The sequence below is a fragment of the Mangifera indica genome, chromosome 4 (assembly GCF_011075055.1).
Source record: "Mangifera indica cultivar Alphonso chromosome 4, CATAS_Mindica_2.1, whole genome shotgun sequence".
NCBI classification, from domain to species: domain Eukaryota; kingdom Viridiplantae; phylum Streptophyta; class Magnoliopsida; order Sapindales; family Anacardiaceae; genus Mangifera; species Mangifera indica.
In genome coordinates, this window is record NC_058140.1 from 15411767 (window position 1) to 15429881 (window position 18115).

General features: G+C 34.7%; 4 protein-coding genes and 1 non-coding gene across 8 annotated transcripts; 3 read left to right on the top strand and 2 right to left on the bottom strand.

The window, feature by feature from the left end:
* Nucleotides 1-1659: 1659 nt before the first annotated feature.
* LOC123213864 (multiple organellar RNA editing factor 1, mitochondrial-like) lies at nt 1660-4512 on the top strand. The gene is made up of 5 exons (XM_044633483.1): nt 1660-2151; nt 2792-2889; nt 2964-3029; nt 3161-3819; nt 4241-4512. Exons 1-5 carry the CDS (start codon nt 1754-1756, stop codon nt 4250-4252), a joined length of 1233 nt encoding a protein of 410 aa, XP_044489418.1. The 5' UTR covers nt 1660-1753; the 3' UTR covers nt 4253-4512.
* Nucleotides 4513-5215: 703 nt separating this feature from the next.
* On the bottom strand, nt 5216-7339 carry LOC123213865 (MLO-like protein 4). Of its 4 annotated transcripts, none has more exons than XM_044633487.1 (6): nt 7247-7339; nt 6826-7052; nt 6623-6739; nt 6360-6420; nt 5533-5604; nt 5216-5446 (listed from the first exon to the last, which is right to left on the bottom strand). In XM_044633487.1, exons 2-6 carry the CDS (start codon nt 7045-7047, stop codon nt 5412-5414), a joined length of 507 nt encoding a protein of 168 aa, XP_044489422.1. In that variant the 5' UTR covers nt 7048-7052; nt 7247-7339; the 3' UTR covers nt 5216-5411. The 4 variants fall into 4 exon arrangements, with proteins under 4 accessions (XP_044489422.1, XP_044489420.1, XP_044489421.1 ...); XM_044633485.1 differs by having other exon boundaries at nt 5216-5355; nt 5513-5604; XM_044633486.1 differs by having other exon boundaries at nt 5513-5604.
* Nucleotides 7340-7846: 507 nt separating this feature from the next.
* Nucleotides 7847-10523, top strand: LOC123213863 (multiple organellar RNA editing factor 1, mitochondrial-like). The gene is made up of 5 exons (XM_044633482.1): nt 7847-8309; nt 8942-9039; nt 9114-9179; nt 9311-9987; nt 10250-10523. Exons 1-5 carry the CDS (start codon nt 7912-7914, stop codon nt 10259-10261), a joined length of 1251 nt encoding a protein of 416 aa, XP_044489417.1. The 5' UTR covers nt 7847-7911; the 3' UTR covers nt 10262-10523.
* An 822-nt stretch (nt 10524-11345) lies between these two features.
* Nucleotides 11346-17259, top strand: LOC123213376 (phospholipase D delta-like). The gene is made up of 11 exons (XM_044632802.1): nt 11346-11432; nt 12858-14111; nt 14219-14335; nt 14536-14730; nt 14836-15105; nt 15187-15255; nt 15363-15510; nt 15717-15865; nt 16116-16289; nt 16391-16588; nt 16696-17259. The coding sequence occupies exons 2-11, from the start codon at nt 13182-13184 to the stop codon at nt 16987-16989; spliced, it is 2544 nt and encodes an 847-aa protein (XP_044488737.1). The 5' UTR covers nt 11346-11432; nt 12858-13181; the 3' UTR covers nt 16990-17259.
* Nucleotides 17260-17399: 140 nt separating this feature from the next.
* Nucleotides 17400-17473, bottom strand: TRNAR-UCG. The gene has a single exon. It is a non-coding gene; the product is annotated as a tRNA-Arg (tRNA).
* Between the last annotated feature and the right edge of the window lie 642 nt (nt 17474-18115).

An 18115-nucleotide genomic window follows, 5' to 3' on the forward strand; every position in this document is an offset into this window, starting at 1 on the left:
TTCCGAGTTTCAATGTGAAAAATTTTGAAATGAATGCGCGTTAATAATTGTAAATTTAGTATTGATTTACCTAAAAAGTAAAGTAAAGAAAGCTACAGTTGTATTTTGTTTGAAGTTTTTGTTGGAAGAAGAAGAAGATGGGAGGGAATAGTTTAATGCAATTGGTTGAGGAAGTATTCGTGGCTTACTAAGGAACTTTCAGTTGCATGAAATTAATTAAGCGTCATCTCTGACATGCACGCCTACCTACCCACGTGGCTATGCCTTTCGATCTAGCTAATAATTTCTTTAAGGCCAAAAGACTATATCACACCCAAGGTTTGAAGAAAACATAAAGTGATGATGGAGAATTTTTAAAAATTTAAATATTTATATGTATGTTAGATTTTTTTTATTATTATTATAAATGATAAAATTATTATTTAAAAATTTTATTTAAATTTAAACTTTATAAATACTTAAAAATTTTAAAGTTTTATTTATGTCTCCTAACCTTATATTTTTTAGGTTTAACAACTAAGTTTCCTCTTATCTTCCCCCGCCCAAAATCCAAAGTTTATAGTTTTAATCTCTCATCTTTTTTTAATATTAGCTATCCCTTATTTTTTGAGAAATTATAGTTTCACCCTCTCTTCGACATAACTTTCCAAATCGGCTTTTGTTTGTTCCTCTTTATCACTGACATCCTCCTCTACTAAGACTTAGTTGTCATCGCATTCTCGCTTCACTGGCCCCCACTTCTCTCTTGTTTGATATAAAATCTGATTAAAATCAAGCGAGAGATCTCACTCAATTTCAGTCTAATTCATATTGACGTTGATGAAACAAGTAAGAAGGTGATTGATGTTAATGTTTTATCACTCGTTGGAAAAATGACTTCATTGTCAATTGTTTATAAAAACGAATTGTCAATATATAGAGATTTTTTAAATGAATTGTTGGTTTTTAGACAAAGAATAGAAAAACTTCTTGTCGATCAGGAATGGAACGAGATTGACAAAGAAGCCAAGAGGGAGAGTGAAAGGTTGTTTTCATCTTTGGCTGTTGACAACATAGCTGGAAAAATCTTAGAAAAAAAATATTTATTTTTAAATTTTGAGTTAGATAAATTTATTAGATTTTTAAACCTAGAAAAAATATAATAAATTTTTTATTTTTTAAATATTTTTATTAAATGATAATTTTATCTCTGATAATAATAATAATAAAATTTAATAGATAAGTAAATATTTAATTTTTTTAAAATTAATGAATAGACCTTTAAATTTATACTAAATCTTGAATGTATATATATATATATATATATATATATATATCTCGAGAGTAATAATATCTTACCATATTCTAATTTGTCAGATCATCTGTACTTTCCTCCTCCATATCTTCTTTTCTTTTAGCCATATGTGTTTATTTGGTTCGATTCATAGTGCTGAGAGGCGTAAGACCCATAAAAGGCCAATAGATGTTGGACTACACTCTTGTCCATAAGGGGGCTGGGTAAGCCTGTGGTGGGTCAGATGACTTTTTTAAACTTTATTTGTCAAACATGAGATGAAAAATAGTTATTTGGCACTGTTGATTGGATGTTTCATACTTTCATGCACAAACGATTTGTACTTATAACCACATTTGGTCAAGGGAGTACAACCCCAGCCCAGCACACGTTGCATCTTCTAAAACCCCTAGCAAAACCCTAATACACTCCACTCCTACCCCTCTTCTCCATCTCAAGTGCCACCGACGAACCCCACTCATGGCTCATTCCGCCTTCCTTCTCCGCCGCTCCCTCCCGGCCCCCACCGCTCTCCGCCGTTCTCTCTCTTCACTCGTCCCTGCACTCTCTTCTCCCCCTCTCCTCAAACCCTCAATTTCTTCCTCTTCTCCATCGTCACAGCAACAAGCATCTTCATTTTTGGCCTCTGTCGTCCAATATCGGCTGTTCAGGTCGTATCCGATGGTGTCGCTTTCGTCTGATAAAAAGTACCATTTGTACAAGGAAGGCAATGAGATAACCCCCGACACGATCTTGTTCGAGGGTTGCGATTACAATCACTGGCTTATTGTTATGGAATTTCCGAAAGATCCCAAGCCAACGCCTGAAGAGATGGTTAGAACTTATGAGGAAACTTGTGCTAAAGGACTGAACATTAGGTTTTTTTTTTTTTCATATTTCAAGGTTTAATTTTAAATATGTATATTCTTATTTTCATGAATTAGGGTTTTTATTGTTTATTCTAGTTTTAAGTTTGAATATATATTCCTAATTTTTTGAATTTAGGGTTTTTATTGGTTATTCTAATATTAATTTTGAATATATGTGTGTGTATTTATAGTTTTTATTGGTTATTTGAACTGAGAAATTTGTACCAAAAATTGGGTGAGATCAATGTCTTCATTTCTTGAGGTGCCAAGACAATTACTCAAAGAAGACATGCCAGAGGAACAGTAATTAGTTTGGCTTATGGGAATATATGGATTATGTGCTTACCAGTAGTATTGATCTTTAGCATTAAAAGTTGGCATTTTATTCCGATAAATATAATGCATTTCTCTTTGTGCACCAATTTTTCTATTTTTCTTGTAGATTATTTGTATGATTCAAAGTAAGGTATTTTGAGACATAAATTTTCTAATTCCTTGGTTGATGGTTGCATTCATATAAGTGAATTTTTGCTCGCTGCACTTTCTTTAATTTTTTTTACTCAGCATTTTGCCATTTTTTGTTGTGTATGTTCATTTTTCTTGTAAGAAATTGTTTGTGTTGATTTTGAACCATTTTTCATGATGCTAGTTTGGAGGAGGCAAAACAAAAAATCTATGCTTGTAGCACAACTACTTATCAAGGCTTTCAGGCTGTAATGACTGAAGAAGAGTCAGAGAAGTTTCATGGTAAATGTTTGTAATGTTTTTTCAATATCAGTATATGAAATGGATGGTCAATTTTCTTTTATCGATTAAAACAGGTGTCCCTGGAGTTGCTTTTGTGTTGCCAGATTCTTACATTGATCCACAGATCAAGGAATATGGAGGTGTGATTATTATTACTGAAAGTTTGAAACTAGTTTTATTTTCCTTTTTTTGGGCTAACATAGGACTTTGCCTTGCTAATATAAGACTTTGCAATTTTGTAAATAATATGGTAATATAATGTGCATACCAGGAGACAAATACATTAATGGAACAATTATACCAAGACCACCTCCTTTTCAACGCAATACAGGGGGAAGATTCCGTGACCGAAATAGGAATCCTGACCGACCACCAAGATACAACCAACAAGGAAGTCCAATGCAAAATCAGCAAAATTATCCTCAAAACAATTCATGGCAAGGTGATGCCAGGAACCATGGAGCTCCACAAAATTATCCACCTCAACAGAACTTCCCACCTCAACAGAACTACCCTCCTCAACAGAACTATCCACCTCAACAAAATTATCCACCTCAACAGAATTTTGGCACTCCTGGTCAAGGAGAAAGTGGAGGTCCCATGCCAATAAACCGAAGTGGAAGGGAACCATTTCCAGCAGATACAAGAGGTTCGATGCCTCCATATCCTGGAAATTACAACCAAGGGGAGAGAGGAAAGTATTATCCTCCACAAGGAGACCAGAGCAGTTATGGGCAGAGGAATTTTGGGGGAAATAATTCCAATTACGCACCCCCATCTCATGGTGGAACTTATGGGGGAACAAGTTCTAATTATGGACAGAGTTACAGGGGGCAAGGAGAAAACCAAAGATTCTCACCAATGGAGCAGGGAAATGTACAAGGAGACCAAAGGAACTATGCACCCATGGGACAAACGGGGATAAACCAGGTAAGGAATTTTTTCATATAAAATAAATTGTTTTAATATGACGTAATAGGTGTCTTTGAGAGCTTTTAAGTTACTTTTTAATCTAATGCAGTGGTAAGATGAATGCCATACAGCAACCCAACTTTTAACTTTGCTATCTGTTTTATACAAATCTTAATCTAATAACTAATAGCATATCAGACGCATGAAAGTTATTATACAGTTTCTTGTGACCATTATTTATTTACTTATTCGTGTCTTGGCTTGGGAGTTGTTTCATTCTTGAATTTTATATGTTGTCGGTCAAATATCTTTTAACTTCCGTCCAACTTTATGTGAAAATGAGCAGTTTAGTCATTGCAAGTTACTTCCATTTCTTCTTGTCGTTTCTTATTAGAGGGGTTTCGTGAGGATTCATTGATCAAGCTTTTGGTATCTGCAGGGACGATATTGAGAGGGTTATAAGTGGCTCTTCGGGAAATCATGGAAGAATGGATTGCTTCTCTGGTTTAGTTCACAAGTAATAAGATAGAACTTAGTGGGGTCTGCCATGGTAAATATGTTGTAGTTCTTCTATGGTTACGGTCTGTTTCACTCAGTGCTGATGTTATTTTCTTTCTTCCTTGTTTATTGGTTTTACTGTATTCAACTTGGATTTTTGCTACCACCTTGTTACATAAGCTCTTATAAATGTGAATCTTATGTTGGGATCCATTTTTTGGCATATATTGTTTGTTGATTCACCAAGTTAAAATCTTTCGTTGGATGATTATTTGAAAGTTTGGGGTAAGGAGGGTAATTGATAAATTAAGGTCAGGGTTTGGACAAATGCAGCTATCTGGCTAATTATAATTTCAAAAATGTGAACCTGTACAACATTGTTGTTAATCTATAGTAGCAGGAATCATTATAACGTCCGATACCTTGGAAATTTTGCTGTTCGCACTTGGTGCAAAGTCCACAAATGCCCCCCAATTTCTTCTTCTTTAACCACCCGCATGAGAACCAGAAAGAGTGAATGAATCCCTTATTTAGTTGTGATTTTCATGAGAAGCCGAATGGGTTTTATATGTGGATTGCAGAAAGATAACAGTTAAAGGAATTCAATTTGATGTAATCGAGTTATAAGTTATTATAATTAATTAAGGGAAAAATTGAGATAAATAGCTTTAATCCATCCCAATCGATATGAATATTCATGAATTTATTTGCAATTGAAAATCAAAGATTTTACTTGGTAAGAAAATCATTATTAGAGTTAATGGAGATTTATCTAAAATATAAACATAATTCTATTCAGCAAAATTTTTCTAAAAATGATTTTAAAAAAATTTCTGCGTGGGTATTTATTTTCTTTTATTTTTAACTCAATTTAAAGGATTTTATTGTAATCAAAGAGAACAACTAGATCTGGTGAATAAGCAAAGAGAACAACTAGAAAAGCATCATATAATGAGGCATTAGCAACAATTAGATACCCACAGTGATGAAACCCAGACGTAGAGCCAAGTAATCCGACTTCTGTATAAAGCTCTTAAATTGTTGCAGAAAGCAAAGCTACGTCATTACACCACAAAAATCATCTTTAGCTTAGAGTGCCCGGATACTATCATTCACAAATGTGGTAAGCATGTACAAAACCTTGCTTCTGAGAAGAAAGCACAACAATAGATAAGGAAGCAAATACTTGCCATATAAAAGCAGGAAAATTTACCATCCAGAGTAGAACCGGACTTCTGCTCCATGGATGCGACGCGTGATGGAAAACAAAGGTGCTTTGTCGCTGCATCACCTTGAATTTCTTTTCTGTAAAATAAAATCAAGGTTAGGAAGAGAATGATTGAAAATATTACACTAATTATAAATCACTCATACACCAGGGGTCCAAGCATGTTGGCTAAAGTCGATGCTGCAAAAAGCGATTGCGCTGTAACTACTAAAATTTGTGCAACTACTGTCTGTGTATATGCCATGACAACCAGCAATATAACAAAGGTGCAGCCTAAAACTATACAAATCTTCTCAGCACAATTTCAGTTGATTCTGACCATCTTTAAACTGTATTTGTTTACTTGGCCATTCAAGTGCTCAAGCCCCTTTTGCAGTACTATAACAGAACGACACACATTTTAGTTAGCTAAGCAGATTGTCTACTGACCTGAGCTGGATAAGAAGGTAAAGAGTCCAAAATTGAGACTCTAGTTCACGAAACTCATAAATCCCAATACAGTAATTGGATTCATATCTCATGGTTCTTGGATGAACTAATCTGTATTGAAAAACTGCAAGACAACCTGATTGACACTAAAAACACTTTGGCCATTCACAACCATAAATTGATGTCTGCTGCTCATATTTCTGACAACACACAATTCAGAAGGAAGCTCTTATGTCAAAGTTAAAGTTGAGTTCAAATAATTGTTCATCAAGTTGCTACCTATCAAATTATTGGATCACTTATATTGAAACTACTGCCAACCTCTCACATATTACATAATTAAAATGGCATTTTGTTTCATAAGCAATTTGAACAAAGGAAGCAAGTAGGAACTTCTGTGCACCTTGCAAACCTGCATCTGCAGCTGGAATTGCTTGATATTCCCATTTCCTCCAACTATAAATCTACAATAGCATGTCATCACAGAAAAAAAATAATGACTCGCAGCACAAATATGATTAGACATGGAAATAAAATTCATATTGCATTAAGCTTGGAATAAAATATGAAGGTATGGACCAAACCAAAGAAAATGCAGTATTGATAAGCTCCAATAATAAACAGAAGCTAAGAATGAGTGATGGAAACAAAGGGGTGAGAGTGTACCTTGCTCATGGCCAAACCAACTGCCAAGCAGCTGTAAAGAACATGAGTGATACCAAGAACAAACAAAAATCTGTGAAGCTGCTCCAGGCCCTCGAGTGAAACAAACGGTTCGTGACCCTTCAATTAACAACTAGTGTCAGTATGGCTGATTCATTAACCAAGAGTGCAATAAAGTTACTCCAAAGGTAAGAGAAGAAATTTACCCCATCACATTGATGAGATGTATGACTGATAATTCCTTTGGGGGGAATACTCGATTCATTTTGAAAAAAGAAGGAACTTCTTAACAAGACATGCTCTTTGATGCCGCTACCATTTTCAGAACAGATATAAAATTTACTGTTGAAAAGAGATGAATTGACACAAATCTTAGATATCCATCGTGCCCATTGTGCCAACAACAAAGATATAAGCCCAAGCAGCATCAACTCTATCAGTAAAAAAGAAAATAAAAATTAGATTAAAATCACACAGTTTGACATCCAAATGACATATCAATAATGATGGTAAGAAGGAAAGTATAGAGGCCCAAAATAACAAAAGAAAAACAGAAACTTGATGAAAATTCATTCTCAATTTTAAATTAATAGAAGTGAAAGGTGAAACTAATTGAAAACAACTCACCTTCTTTAATCTTCTCTAGTGAAGCAAATAGAGCTTTCCTCCTTGTCTTCTTCAACCACTACACAAATCAAATGAAAAAAAAAAATCATAAACTTAATAGATAAGTAGATATTTAAATTTTTTAAAATTAATAAATATAACTTTAAATTTATACTAAATCTTGGATGCGTGTATATATATATATATATATATATATATATATATATATATGTATTTGTATATATATATCTCGAGAGTAATAATATCTTATCATATTCTAATTTGTCAGATCATCTGTACTTTCCTCCTCCATTTCTTCTTTTCTTTTAGCCATATGTGTTTATTTGGTTCGATTCATAGTGCTGAGAGGCGTAAGACCCATAAAAGGCCAATAGATGTTGGACTACACTCTTGTCCATGAGGGGGCTGGGTAAGCCTGTGGTGCGTCAGATGACTTTTTTAAACTTTATTTGTCAAACATGAGATGGAAAATAGTTATTTGGCACTGTTGATTGGATGTTTCATACTTTCATGCACAAACGATTTGTACTTATAACCACATTTGGTCAAGGGAGTACAACCCCAGCCCAGCACACGTTGCATCTTCTAAAACCCCTAGCAAAACCCTAATACACTCCACTCCTACCCCTCTTCTCCATCTCAAGTGCCACCGACGAACCCCACTCATGGCTCATTCCGCCTTCCTTCTCCGCCGCTCCTTCCCGGCCCCCACCGCTCTCCGCCGTTCTCTCTCTTCACTCGTCCCTGCACTCTCTTCTCCCCCTCTCCTCAAACCCTCAATTTCTTCCTCTTCTCCATCGTCGCAGCAACAAGCATCTTCATTTTTGGCCTCTGTCGTCCAATATCGGCTGTTCAGGTCGTATCCGATGGTGTCGCTTTCGTCTGATAAAAAGTACCATTTGTACAAGGAAGGCGATGAGATAACCCCCGACACGATCTTGTTCGAGGGTTGCGATTACAATCACTGGCTTATTGTTATGGAATTTCCGAAAGATCCCAAGCCAACGCCTGAAGAGATGGTTAGAACTTATGAGGAAACTTGTGCTAAAGGACTGAACATTAGGTATTTTTTTTTTCTTATTTCAAGGTTTAATTTTGAATATGTATATTCTTATTTTCTTGAATTAGGGTTTTTATTGTTTATTCTAGTTTTAAGTTTGAATATATATTCCTAATTTTTTGAATTTAGATTGGTTATTCTAATATTAATTTTGAATATATGTGTGTGTATTTATAGTTTTTATTGGTTATTTGAACTGAGAAATTTGTACCAAAAATTGGGTAAGATCAATGTCTTCATTTCTTGAGGTGCCAAGACAATTACTCAAAGAAGACATGCCAGAGGAACAGTAATTAGTTTGGCTTATGGGAATATATGGATTATGTGCTTACCAGTAGTATTGATCTTTAGCATTAAAAGTTGGCATTTTATTCCGATAAATATAATGCATTTCTCTTTGTGCACCAATTTTTCTATTTTTCTTGTAGATTATTTGTATAATTCAAAGTAAGGTATTTTGATACATAAATTTTCTAATTCCTTGGTTGATGGTTGCATTCATATAAGTGAATTTTTGCTTGCTACACTTTCTTTAATTTTTTTTGCTCAGCATTTTGTGATTTTTTGTTGCGTATGTTCATTTTTCTTGTAAGAAATTGTTTGTGTTGATTTTGAACCATTTTTCATGATGCTAGTTTGGAGGAGGCAAAACAAAAAATTTATGCTTGTAGCACAACTACTTATCAAGGCTTTCAGGCTGTAATGACTGAAGAAGAGTCAGAGAAGTTTCATGGTAAGTGTTTGTAATGTTTTTTCAATATCAGTATATGAAATGGATGCTCAATTTTCTTTTATCGATTAAAACAGGTGTCCCTGGAGTTGTTTTTGTGTTGCCAGATTCTTACATTGATCCACAGAACAAGGAATATGGAGGTGTGATTATTATTACTGAAAGTTTGAAACTAGTTTTATTTTCCTTTTTTTGGGCTAACAGAGGACTTTGCCTTGCTAATATAAAACTTTGCAATTTTGTAAATAATATGATAATATAATGTGCCTACCAGGAGACAAATACATTAATGGAACAATTATACCAAGACCACCTCCTTTTCAACGCAATACAGGGGGAAGATTCCGTGACCGAAATAGGAATCCCGACCGACCACCAAGATACAACCAACAAGGAAGTCCAATGCAAAATCAGCAAAATTATCCTCAAAACAATTCATGGCAAGGTGATGCCAGGAACCATGGAGCTCCACAAAATTATCCACCTCAACAGAACTTTCCACCTCAACAGAACTTCCCACCTCAACAGAACTACCCTCCTCAACAGAACTATCCACCTCAACAAAATTATCCACCTCAACAGAATTTTGGCACTCCTGGTCAAGGAGAAAGTGGAGGTCCCATGCCAATGAACCGAAGTGGAAGGGAACCATTTCCAGCAGATACAAGAGGTTCGATGCCTCCATATCCCGGAAATTACAACCAAGGGGAGAGAGGAAAGTATTATCCTCCACAAGGAGACCAGAGCAGTTATGGGCAGAGGAATTTTGGGGGAAATAATTCAAATTACGCACCCCCATCTCATGGTGGAACTTATGGGGGAACAAGTTCTAATTATGGACAGAGTTACAAGGGGCAAGGAGAAAGCCAAAGATTCTCCCCAATGGAGCAGGGAAATGTACAAGGAGACCAAAGGGACTATGCACCCATGGGACAAACGGGGATAAACCAGGTAAGGAATTTAGCATATCAGACGCATGAAAGTTGTTATACAGTTTCTTGTGACCATTATTTATTTATTTATTCGTGTCTTGGCTTGGGAGTTGTTTCATTCTTGAATTTTGTATGTTGTCGGTCAAATATCTTTTAACTTCCGTCCAACTTTATGTGAAAATGAGCAATTTAGTCATTGCAAGTTACTTCCATTTCTTCTTGTCGTTTCTTATTAGAGGGGTTTGGTGAGGATTCATTGATCAAGCTTTTGGCATCTGCAGGGACGATATTGAGAGGGTTATAAGTGGTTCTTCGGGAAATCATGGAAGAATGGATTGCTTCTCTGGTTTAGTTCACAAGTAATAAGATAGAACTTGGTGGGGTCTGCCATGGTAAATATGTTGTACTTCTTCTATGGTTATGGACTATTTCACTCACAGTGCCGATGTTATTTTCTTTCATCCTTGTTTATTGGTTTTACTGTATTCAACTTGGATTTTTGCTACCACCCTGTTACATAAGCTCTTATAAATGTGAATCTTATGTTGGGATCCATTTTTTGGCATATATTGTTTGTTGATTCACCAAGTTAAAATCTTTCGTTGGATGATTATTTGAAAGTTCGGGGTAAGGAGGGCAATTGATAAATTAAGGTCAGGGTTTGGACAGATACAGCTATCTGGCTAATTATAATTTCAAAAATGTGAACCTGTATAACATTGTTGTTAATCTATGGTAGCAGGAATCATTATCACTTCCGATGCCTTGGAAATTTTGCTGTTCACACTTGGTGCAAATTCCACAAATGTCCTCCAATTTATTCTTCTTTAACCACCCGCATGAGAACCAGAAAGAGTGAATGAATCCCTTGTTTAGTTGTGATTTTCATGAGAGGCCGAATGGGTTTTATATGTGGATTGCAGAAAGATAACAGTTAAAGGAATTCAATTTGATATAATCGAGTTATAAGTTATTATAATTAATTAAGGGAAAAATTGAGATAAATAGCTTTAATCCATCCCAATCGATATGAATATTCATGAATTTATTTGCAATTGAAAATCAAAGATTTTGCTTGGTAAGAAAATCATTATTAGAGTTAATGGAGATTTATCTAAAATATAAACATAATTTTATTCAGCAGAAATTTTTTTCTAAAAATGATTTTAAAAAAAAATTCTGCGTGGGTATTTATTTTCTTTTATTTTTAACTCAATTTAAAGGATTTTATTGTAATTTTATTTTTTGAAGTAACGAAGAACAGAAAAATGTGTGAATGTAATCAATCAATCTCTTCATACTAATATTACCAGAATTTCCCGCCAATTTCGCATTGTAATGTTTCATTTCCTTTCTTTCTCCCTTTTTCTCTCTCTCTCTCTCTCAATGAAGAAACAAGAAAACGAAGGAAAACATTTTCCCTTTTCTTCTGATCCTTAGACTCGTCTTCTTCTTCTGCTTCAGGTGATCCTCATTAATTATTACTTTTTTTTTTTATATTATTCATTTAAGCCCTTCACTTTGTCTCATGCATGCTTTCAAACAATTAATTAAAATAAAATAAAGGAATAAATTGGATTTGCCCTTGGTTCAGCTGGGTTGATTCATCGAGGTCGTTTGAAACTTATTGAGATCAGATCCTTTCTATATTAAATATAGAAAGGAAAAGGAAAAGAGTAATTATTAAAATATTCCCGGTTTATTTGTGATTAAATGCAAGCAGATTAGTTTTTAGGATTTTATTTTTGGTAATTTTGCTTCGTTAGGCATTAATGTGATGATAATGCGGGACCTAGCTTGTGTTTACTTGTTGTCTCAACAACTAATATATATATATATATATATATATATATATATGTATGTATGTATGTATGTATGTATGCATGTATATTTTTTTTTCTTTGTTTTTAGCAGATATATTTAAAATCTATTTTGTGTATATATATTTGTTAATCATGTTTTGTTATGATTATGGTTATTGGTGAAATTATTTAGTGGGAGTGCTAAATGGTTTAGATTTGGAAGATCGTCTGTAATTTACTGACTATGAAGGGGGGGAAATCTTTTGTGCACCATATTTTGATATACAATCAGCTAACGAGAGTATGCAATGTCAACTCATGTGGAGCACACTTGTTTTATCATTAGATGATTGTACTGCAATAGGATGCATCAAAAACTTTCTCATTTATCAAACTTGTAGGGTCAGTAATGAATATGAAAGACAGGTTTTGATGCAAAATTCGAAAGAATAAGTAACTTTGTGGACAGCTTGCTAGAATTAATGATTTTGAGACCTGTTTTCCCAAATGGGGAAATGGGAATTAGCATAGAGAAGTAAATATTTGTTGCGGGGTTATTAATTAATCCTGAAATGTTGAACTGATAGATAAATAATACTTAATAACAGGTCAGGTTGGATGCAATCAATAAATGAACTTCAGTTACCGGTTGGTCAGGTTAAATGTCTGCTCTTCTTCTGCTTTTAATGAATTGCCTCCTTCAATTAGAAGAATTAGCATCATTGCATTATGTTTTTTTGGGTCCCATTTTGCCTCATAAGCTGCTTTAGCAGATTATGGGTGCTGACTTTTAGTTGTCAAAAAGTTTAGTCATCGGTTGGCAATGGAAAATAGGGCCCTTTATCTGAATTATGCTGGAAAGTTTCACTAGATACTATAATTGTCTAAAATCAGTTGCAAGTTCTTTTTTGTGTGCTATTGAGTAGGGCTACCATTTTTAGTTGTTAATTGTTGTTAATGGGATAGATGGTGCATTGTGTAAAATTGTTTTTCATTTGTGTAGAAAGCTTGAATTTCACTTGCTTTGAAGCACCTAGTTATTCTGTTAGAGTTTCATTTAATCTAATTATTTTCTCTCTGGTCGCAGAGAGGGACGATTCTTGGATCATCTTATGGAGATTACAGCCCTTTTGTAATGGTTTTGTGCAGATACATTTAGGAATTTGTCTCCTTTTGCTCAACTGTATTTTGGTGATGATTAAAATATATATGCACCTGTAAGATAGGAGGCTTTCGTTTAAGCAATGAAGTTCAGAAGTTTATGATATAGATATTCATCAAATTGAATTTGAGTTTGACTTTGAGATTCTTAACAACTTGATGATTGTTTTTTATGGATGCATTTATGGCCATATATTTAGAAAAATGAGATGCTTTTAGAATCCATTGTTCTCTCGGTTTAGAAGACAGAATGACTAGTGATGGTGCTGCTAGCCCAAGGGCATCTGAGGAACCAGTTTTCTTATATGGTGATTTGGATTTATGGATTTTAGAAGCGAAATCTCTACCAAATATGGATTTAGTTTCAGCAAGATTGAGAAGATGTTGTAATATGTTTGGCCAATGCTCATTTCCCTGTGGGCGAAGATCAGAGCTTTCAGGTCGACATTCAATCATTACAAGTGACCCTTATGTGTCTGTTTGTCTAGCGGGAGCTACAGTAGCACAGACCAGAGTAATAGCCAACAGCGAAAATCCTTTGTGGGATGAGCATTTTCGTGTGCCTGTAGCCCACCCTATTGTAAAAGTAGAGTTTCATGTCAAGGATAATGATGTTCTTGGAGCTGAACTTATTGGGATAGTGGAGATACCAGTTGACAAAATCCTTTCCGGAAATGGTATTAATGATTGGTTCACCATCAATGGACAGTACGGAAAAAGTATGGGGCCTTATCCACAATTGCACATATCTGTGCAGTTTTGGCCTGTGGAAGGGAACCCCCTGTATAAAGATGGAGTAGGAGCAGGGCCAGATTACATAGGAGTTCCTGGTACATATTTTCCCCTCCGCACTGGAGGAAATGTGACACTTTATCAAGATGCTCATGTACCTGATGGTAAGCTTCCGGAAATTGCACTTGATGGTGGCAAAGTTTTTCAGCACAGTAAATGTTGGGAAGATATATGCCATGCAATTCTAGAAGCCCGCAACATCATATACATGATAGGCTGGTCCATATATCACCCTGTAAAGCTTGTGAGGGAGCCAACAAGACCATTGCCTTCAGAAGGACAACTTTCGTTAGGAGACATGTTGAAGCGTAAATCCCAAGAAGGGGTCCATGTGGTTCTTCTAATTTGGGATGATAAGACTTCGCATGACAAATTCCTCATAAAGACAGTAGGTTTTTTGACACAAAAACAGAAAATAAATGAATGATAGATTCAGTACTGATGTTTATGCAAGATATATTTGCACTTTGATCAATGACAGGCTTGAATATGCAGGAAGGTGTTATGCAGACTCATGATGAAGAAACTAGGAAGTTTTTCAAACACTCAAGCGTCCACTGCGTGCTTGCTCCTCGTTATGCAAGCAACAAACTCAGTATATTTAAGCAGCAGGTTTGGAACTTCTCTATTTAGATTTGGAATAATACTGCAATTGAGATACTGCATGTAATTTTGTTTCTCACATAGTAGCATTTATATTCATGAGAGATGTTTTCTTCGTTATTAGTAATATCTGAGTTAGACTTTATTGCAAACCATGTGGTTTGATTTGTTATATTATTCCTTGATTTGAATGGATCCTTCTAGTCCAGGTTGTGGGAACCCTATTTACACATCATCAGAAGTGTGTGCTTGTTGACACTGAAGCATCTGAAAATCAACGGAAGGTAACTGCATTTATTGGTGGCCTGGATCTATGTGATGGAAGATATGACACCCCTGAGCACAGGCTCTTTGATGATCTTGACACCATCTTTGCTGATGACTATCATAATCCTACATTTCCGGTAGGTGATTATCATTAATTTCCAAAGCTCATATGCTTTTCTGAGAACTGTCACAATCTATTGATTTTGATGTTTTGATGGTTGAAACCTTGTTGACATGTACAGTCTAATGCTAAAAGTCCAAGGCAACCGTGGCATGACTTGCATTGTAAAATTGAAGGCCCTGCTGCATATGATATTTTAACAAATTTTGAGCAAAGATGGACAAAGGTCAAAAAATGGGGTGAATTCAGCCTCAAAAAGGTGACCAGCTGGCATGACGATGGTTTGTTAAATCTACAGAATACTGTTGTAATGACACCCTCTCTAGGTCCTGATGGTTATAAAAATCTATGTGTGACAGAGGAAAATGATACTGAAAGTTGGCATGTTCAGGTGCAGTTAAAATTTTTCATTGAAGTTCACATTTATGCATTACTTTCTGATGACATCCTGCATTAATTGTGCTTTTGATAGGTATTTCGGTCCATCGATTCAGGATCTGTAAAAGGATTTCCAAAAGATGTTCAGGAAGCTTCAGCTCAGGTTAGAACCAAGCTTAGCCATGCCTAATAGGCTAGACAGAGTTTCATATTTTCGATATTCAATGTACCATGTTTATGAATTTGCTTTATGTTACTTTCTTTCTGTAGAATCTGGTCTGTGGAAAGAACTTGAAAGTAGATAAGAGCATCCATACAGCATATGTAAAAGCAATAAGATCAGCACAACACTTTGTATACATTGAGAATCAGTATTTCATTGGATCTTCATTTTATTGGCCATCATACAAAAATGCAGGTATACTAAGCACAAGGTTATGTAATTTTATGGTGACCTCTCTGACTGCTGCTTAACTTTGACCAAAGGAGTCTTAGATGTTTTTCATTTCTGTTTCATTTTCGTCTTGGTAATTTCATTCACAAGTTTGTGTATATAATTCTGTCTAGCTAAATCTTGAGCATGCCAAATCTGAATGCCCTTCTTTTGAAATTATTTACAAGCAGGTGCTGACAACTTAATCCCCATGGAACTGGCAATGAAAATTGTTAGCAAAATTAATGCAAATGAGCATTTTTCGGTGTATATAGTAATACCAATGTGGCCAGAGGGTGTCCCCTCGAGTGCTTCTGTTCAGGAAATTTTATATTGGCAGGTTAGAAGAATCTCTTTCTTTTGAGGAACAATTAAAATCTGCATATAGATCTCCAATCCTTGCTCGAAGATGGAAAGAAAGTTCAAATTGTTTGGACATTATAAATCTTTTGCGGTGGCAAAACATTTGAACTTCTTCCTTCTTGTATCAATGAAACTAACCATTTGTGAGACAATTTTTTATGACATCTTGGAGCATTAGGCATATAATTGTGGCATCTAATGCTTATATGAGGTTTAAATGACTGCAGAGACAAACGATGGCCATGATGTACAAGGTTATTGCACAAGCACTCGAGAGGAAAGGACTTTTGGAGATATATCATCCACGAGATTATTTGAGCTTCTATTGCCTTGGTAAACGTGAACACCCATCTCAGGACAGTCGATCTCCTCCTGTTCAACAGACAGACAGTCGTTCACTGGTATGATAGTATCACAATTCATTATTAACATATAAATTAATTGGTTTTTCTGATATTGATGGTTCATCTTGAATGACCTTTTATTTTTGTTCTCGTACCAGGCTGCAGTTCAAAAATACCGCAGATTTATGATATATGTTCACGCCAAAGGAATGATAGTTGATGATGAGTATGTAATGATGGGATCAGCTAACATCAACCAGAGATCCATGGAGGGCTCAAGGGATACAGAAATTTCAATGGGTGCTTACCAACCTACTTACACCTGGGCAGCAAAGAAATCTCATCCCCGTGGCCAAGTGCGATACTTGATTAGTCTTTTATTAACAAATCTCAGCAGAAATCTCATTCATTTAGCTCATGAAGAATGTCTTACATTTCATCAACTGCCTAAATTTTGTTGCAGGTATATGGTTATCGAATGTCGCTATGGGCAGAGCACCTTGGCAAAATTGAGGACACTTTTCTCGAACCAGAGACACTGGAATGCATGAGGCGCGTCAACACAATTGCCAAAAACAACTGGGAAGCATTTGTGTCGGACCATCACCAGGATATGAGAGGAAACTTGATGCAGTATCCAGTTCATATCAAACGCAGCGGAAAAGTCACTGCAATGCCAGGTTATGAAACATTTCCTGATGTCGGTGGCAAAGTTCTTGGAGCACCTACTAGTCTTCCTGATGCTCTAACCACATAACATTTATTGGATATCTTGGGAATGCAAAGGTTGAAATTTATGTAACAATGGAGTTGTGTGAGTTAGCAGTGAGGACACAAGGGATGTTTGATGAACATATAGAGTTTGTAAGAAGAAAGTGTACATTATGATAACCTGAGACCATTCGGCTAGCTACATGTTACAGATTCCATTGAAATGATTGGTATCTTTGTCATGTAATGCAAATTTTACATTTTCTAGTTATATAAATGGTGTAGAAAAGAAAAATTTATATATATTCTCTGTTGACCAAATGTTAAATTATTTAATAGAAATCTTTTCTTCAGCTTTTCAATGCAGGGAATTTGCATTGTTGTTTTGAGTTTTGTTGCGAAAGCAAGAAATTAGAAATGGTAATTTACTTACATTAAAGTTCCCAAAAAAGTGAGCGACCACAGTGGGAGTCGAACCCACGACCTTCTGATCCGAAGTCAGACGCGCTAATCCACTGCGCTATGCGGTCTAGTGTGTACAAAGATTCCAAAAATCATAAATTAAATTATACAATAAAATAGATTTAAGAAATAAAAATATCTATGAAATAGCAAAATTAGAACGTATTCATGGTTTTTTAAGAACATCTTTCTTATATTGGAAAAAAAAATTTTGTTCTTCAAGTATTAAATATTCACATACTGAAGCAAAAATTTATGAAAAATGAATTGATTTTTTTGAATATAAAATAAATAATAAATTTTATACATTTGATAATGCAAACGATGGAGTTATTAAGTTAATATTTTTATCTTAAGAGTATGCAGATCCCCGTTGTATTTATAATTTTACATAGACTACTTAATTAATCAAATATTGCATATGAGACTAAAATGATGTAATTTTCATATTAATTTTTATCAAACAACTTTTTAATTCCATAATTTTATAAATTTTCTTAGCCAAAAAAATAATATTATTATTTTGATATTAATATTCTTAATTAAAACAAATATTATTTTGTAAGTTGTGATATCATCGACCAACCAAAATATTAATTACAATACCGATTAACCATTTATATATGAAATTCATTCCAAACAAATTTTATTATATATAGTATATATATTTTTATAATTATAAATAACTATTAATTTATATATTTATAATT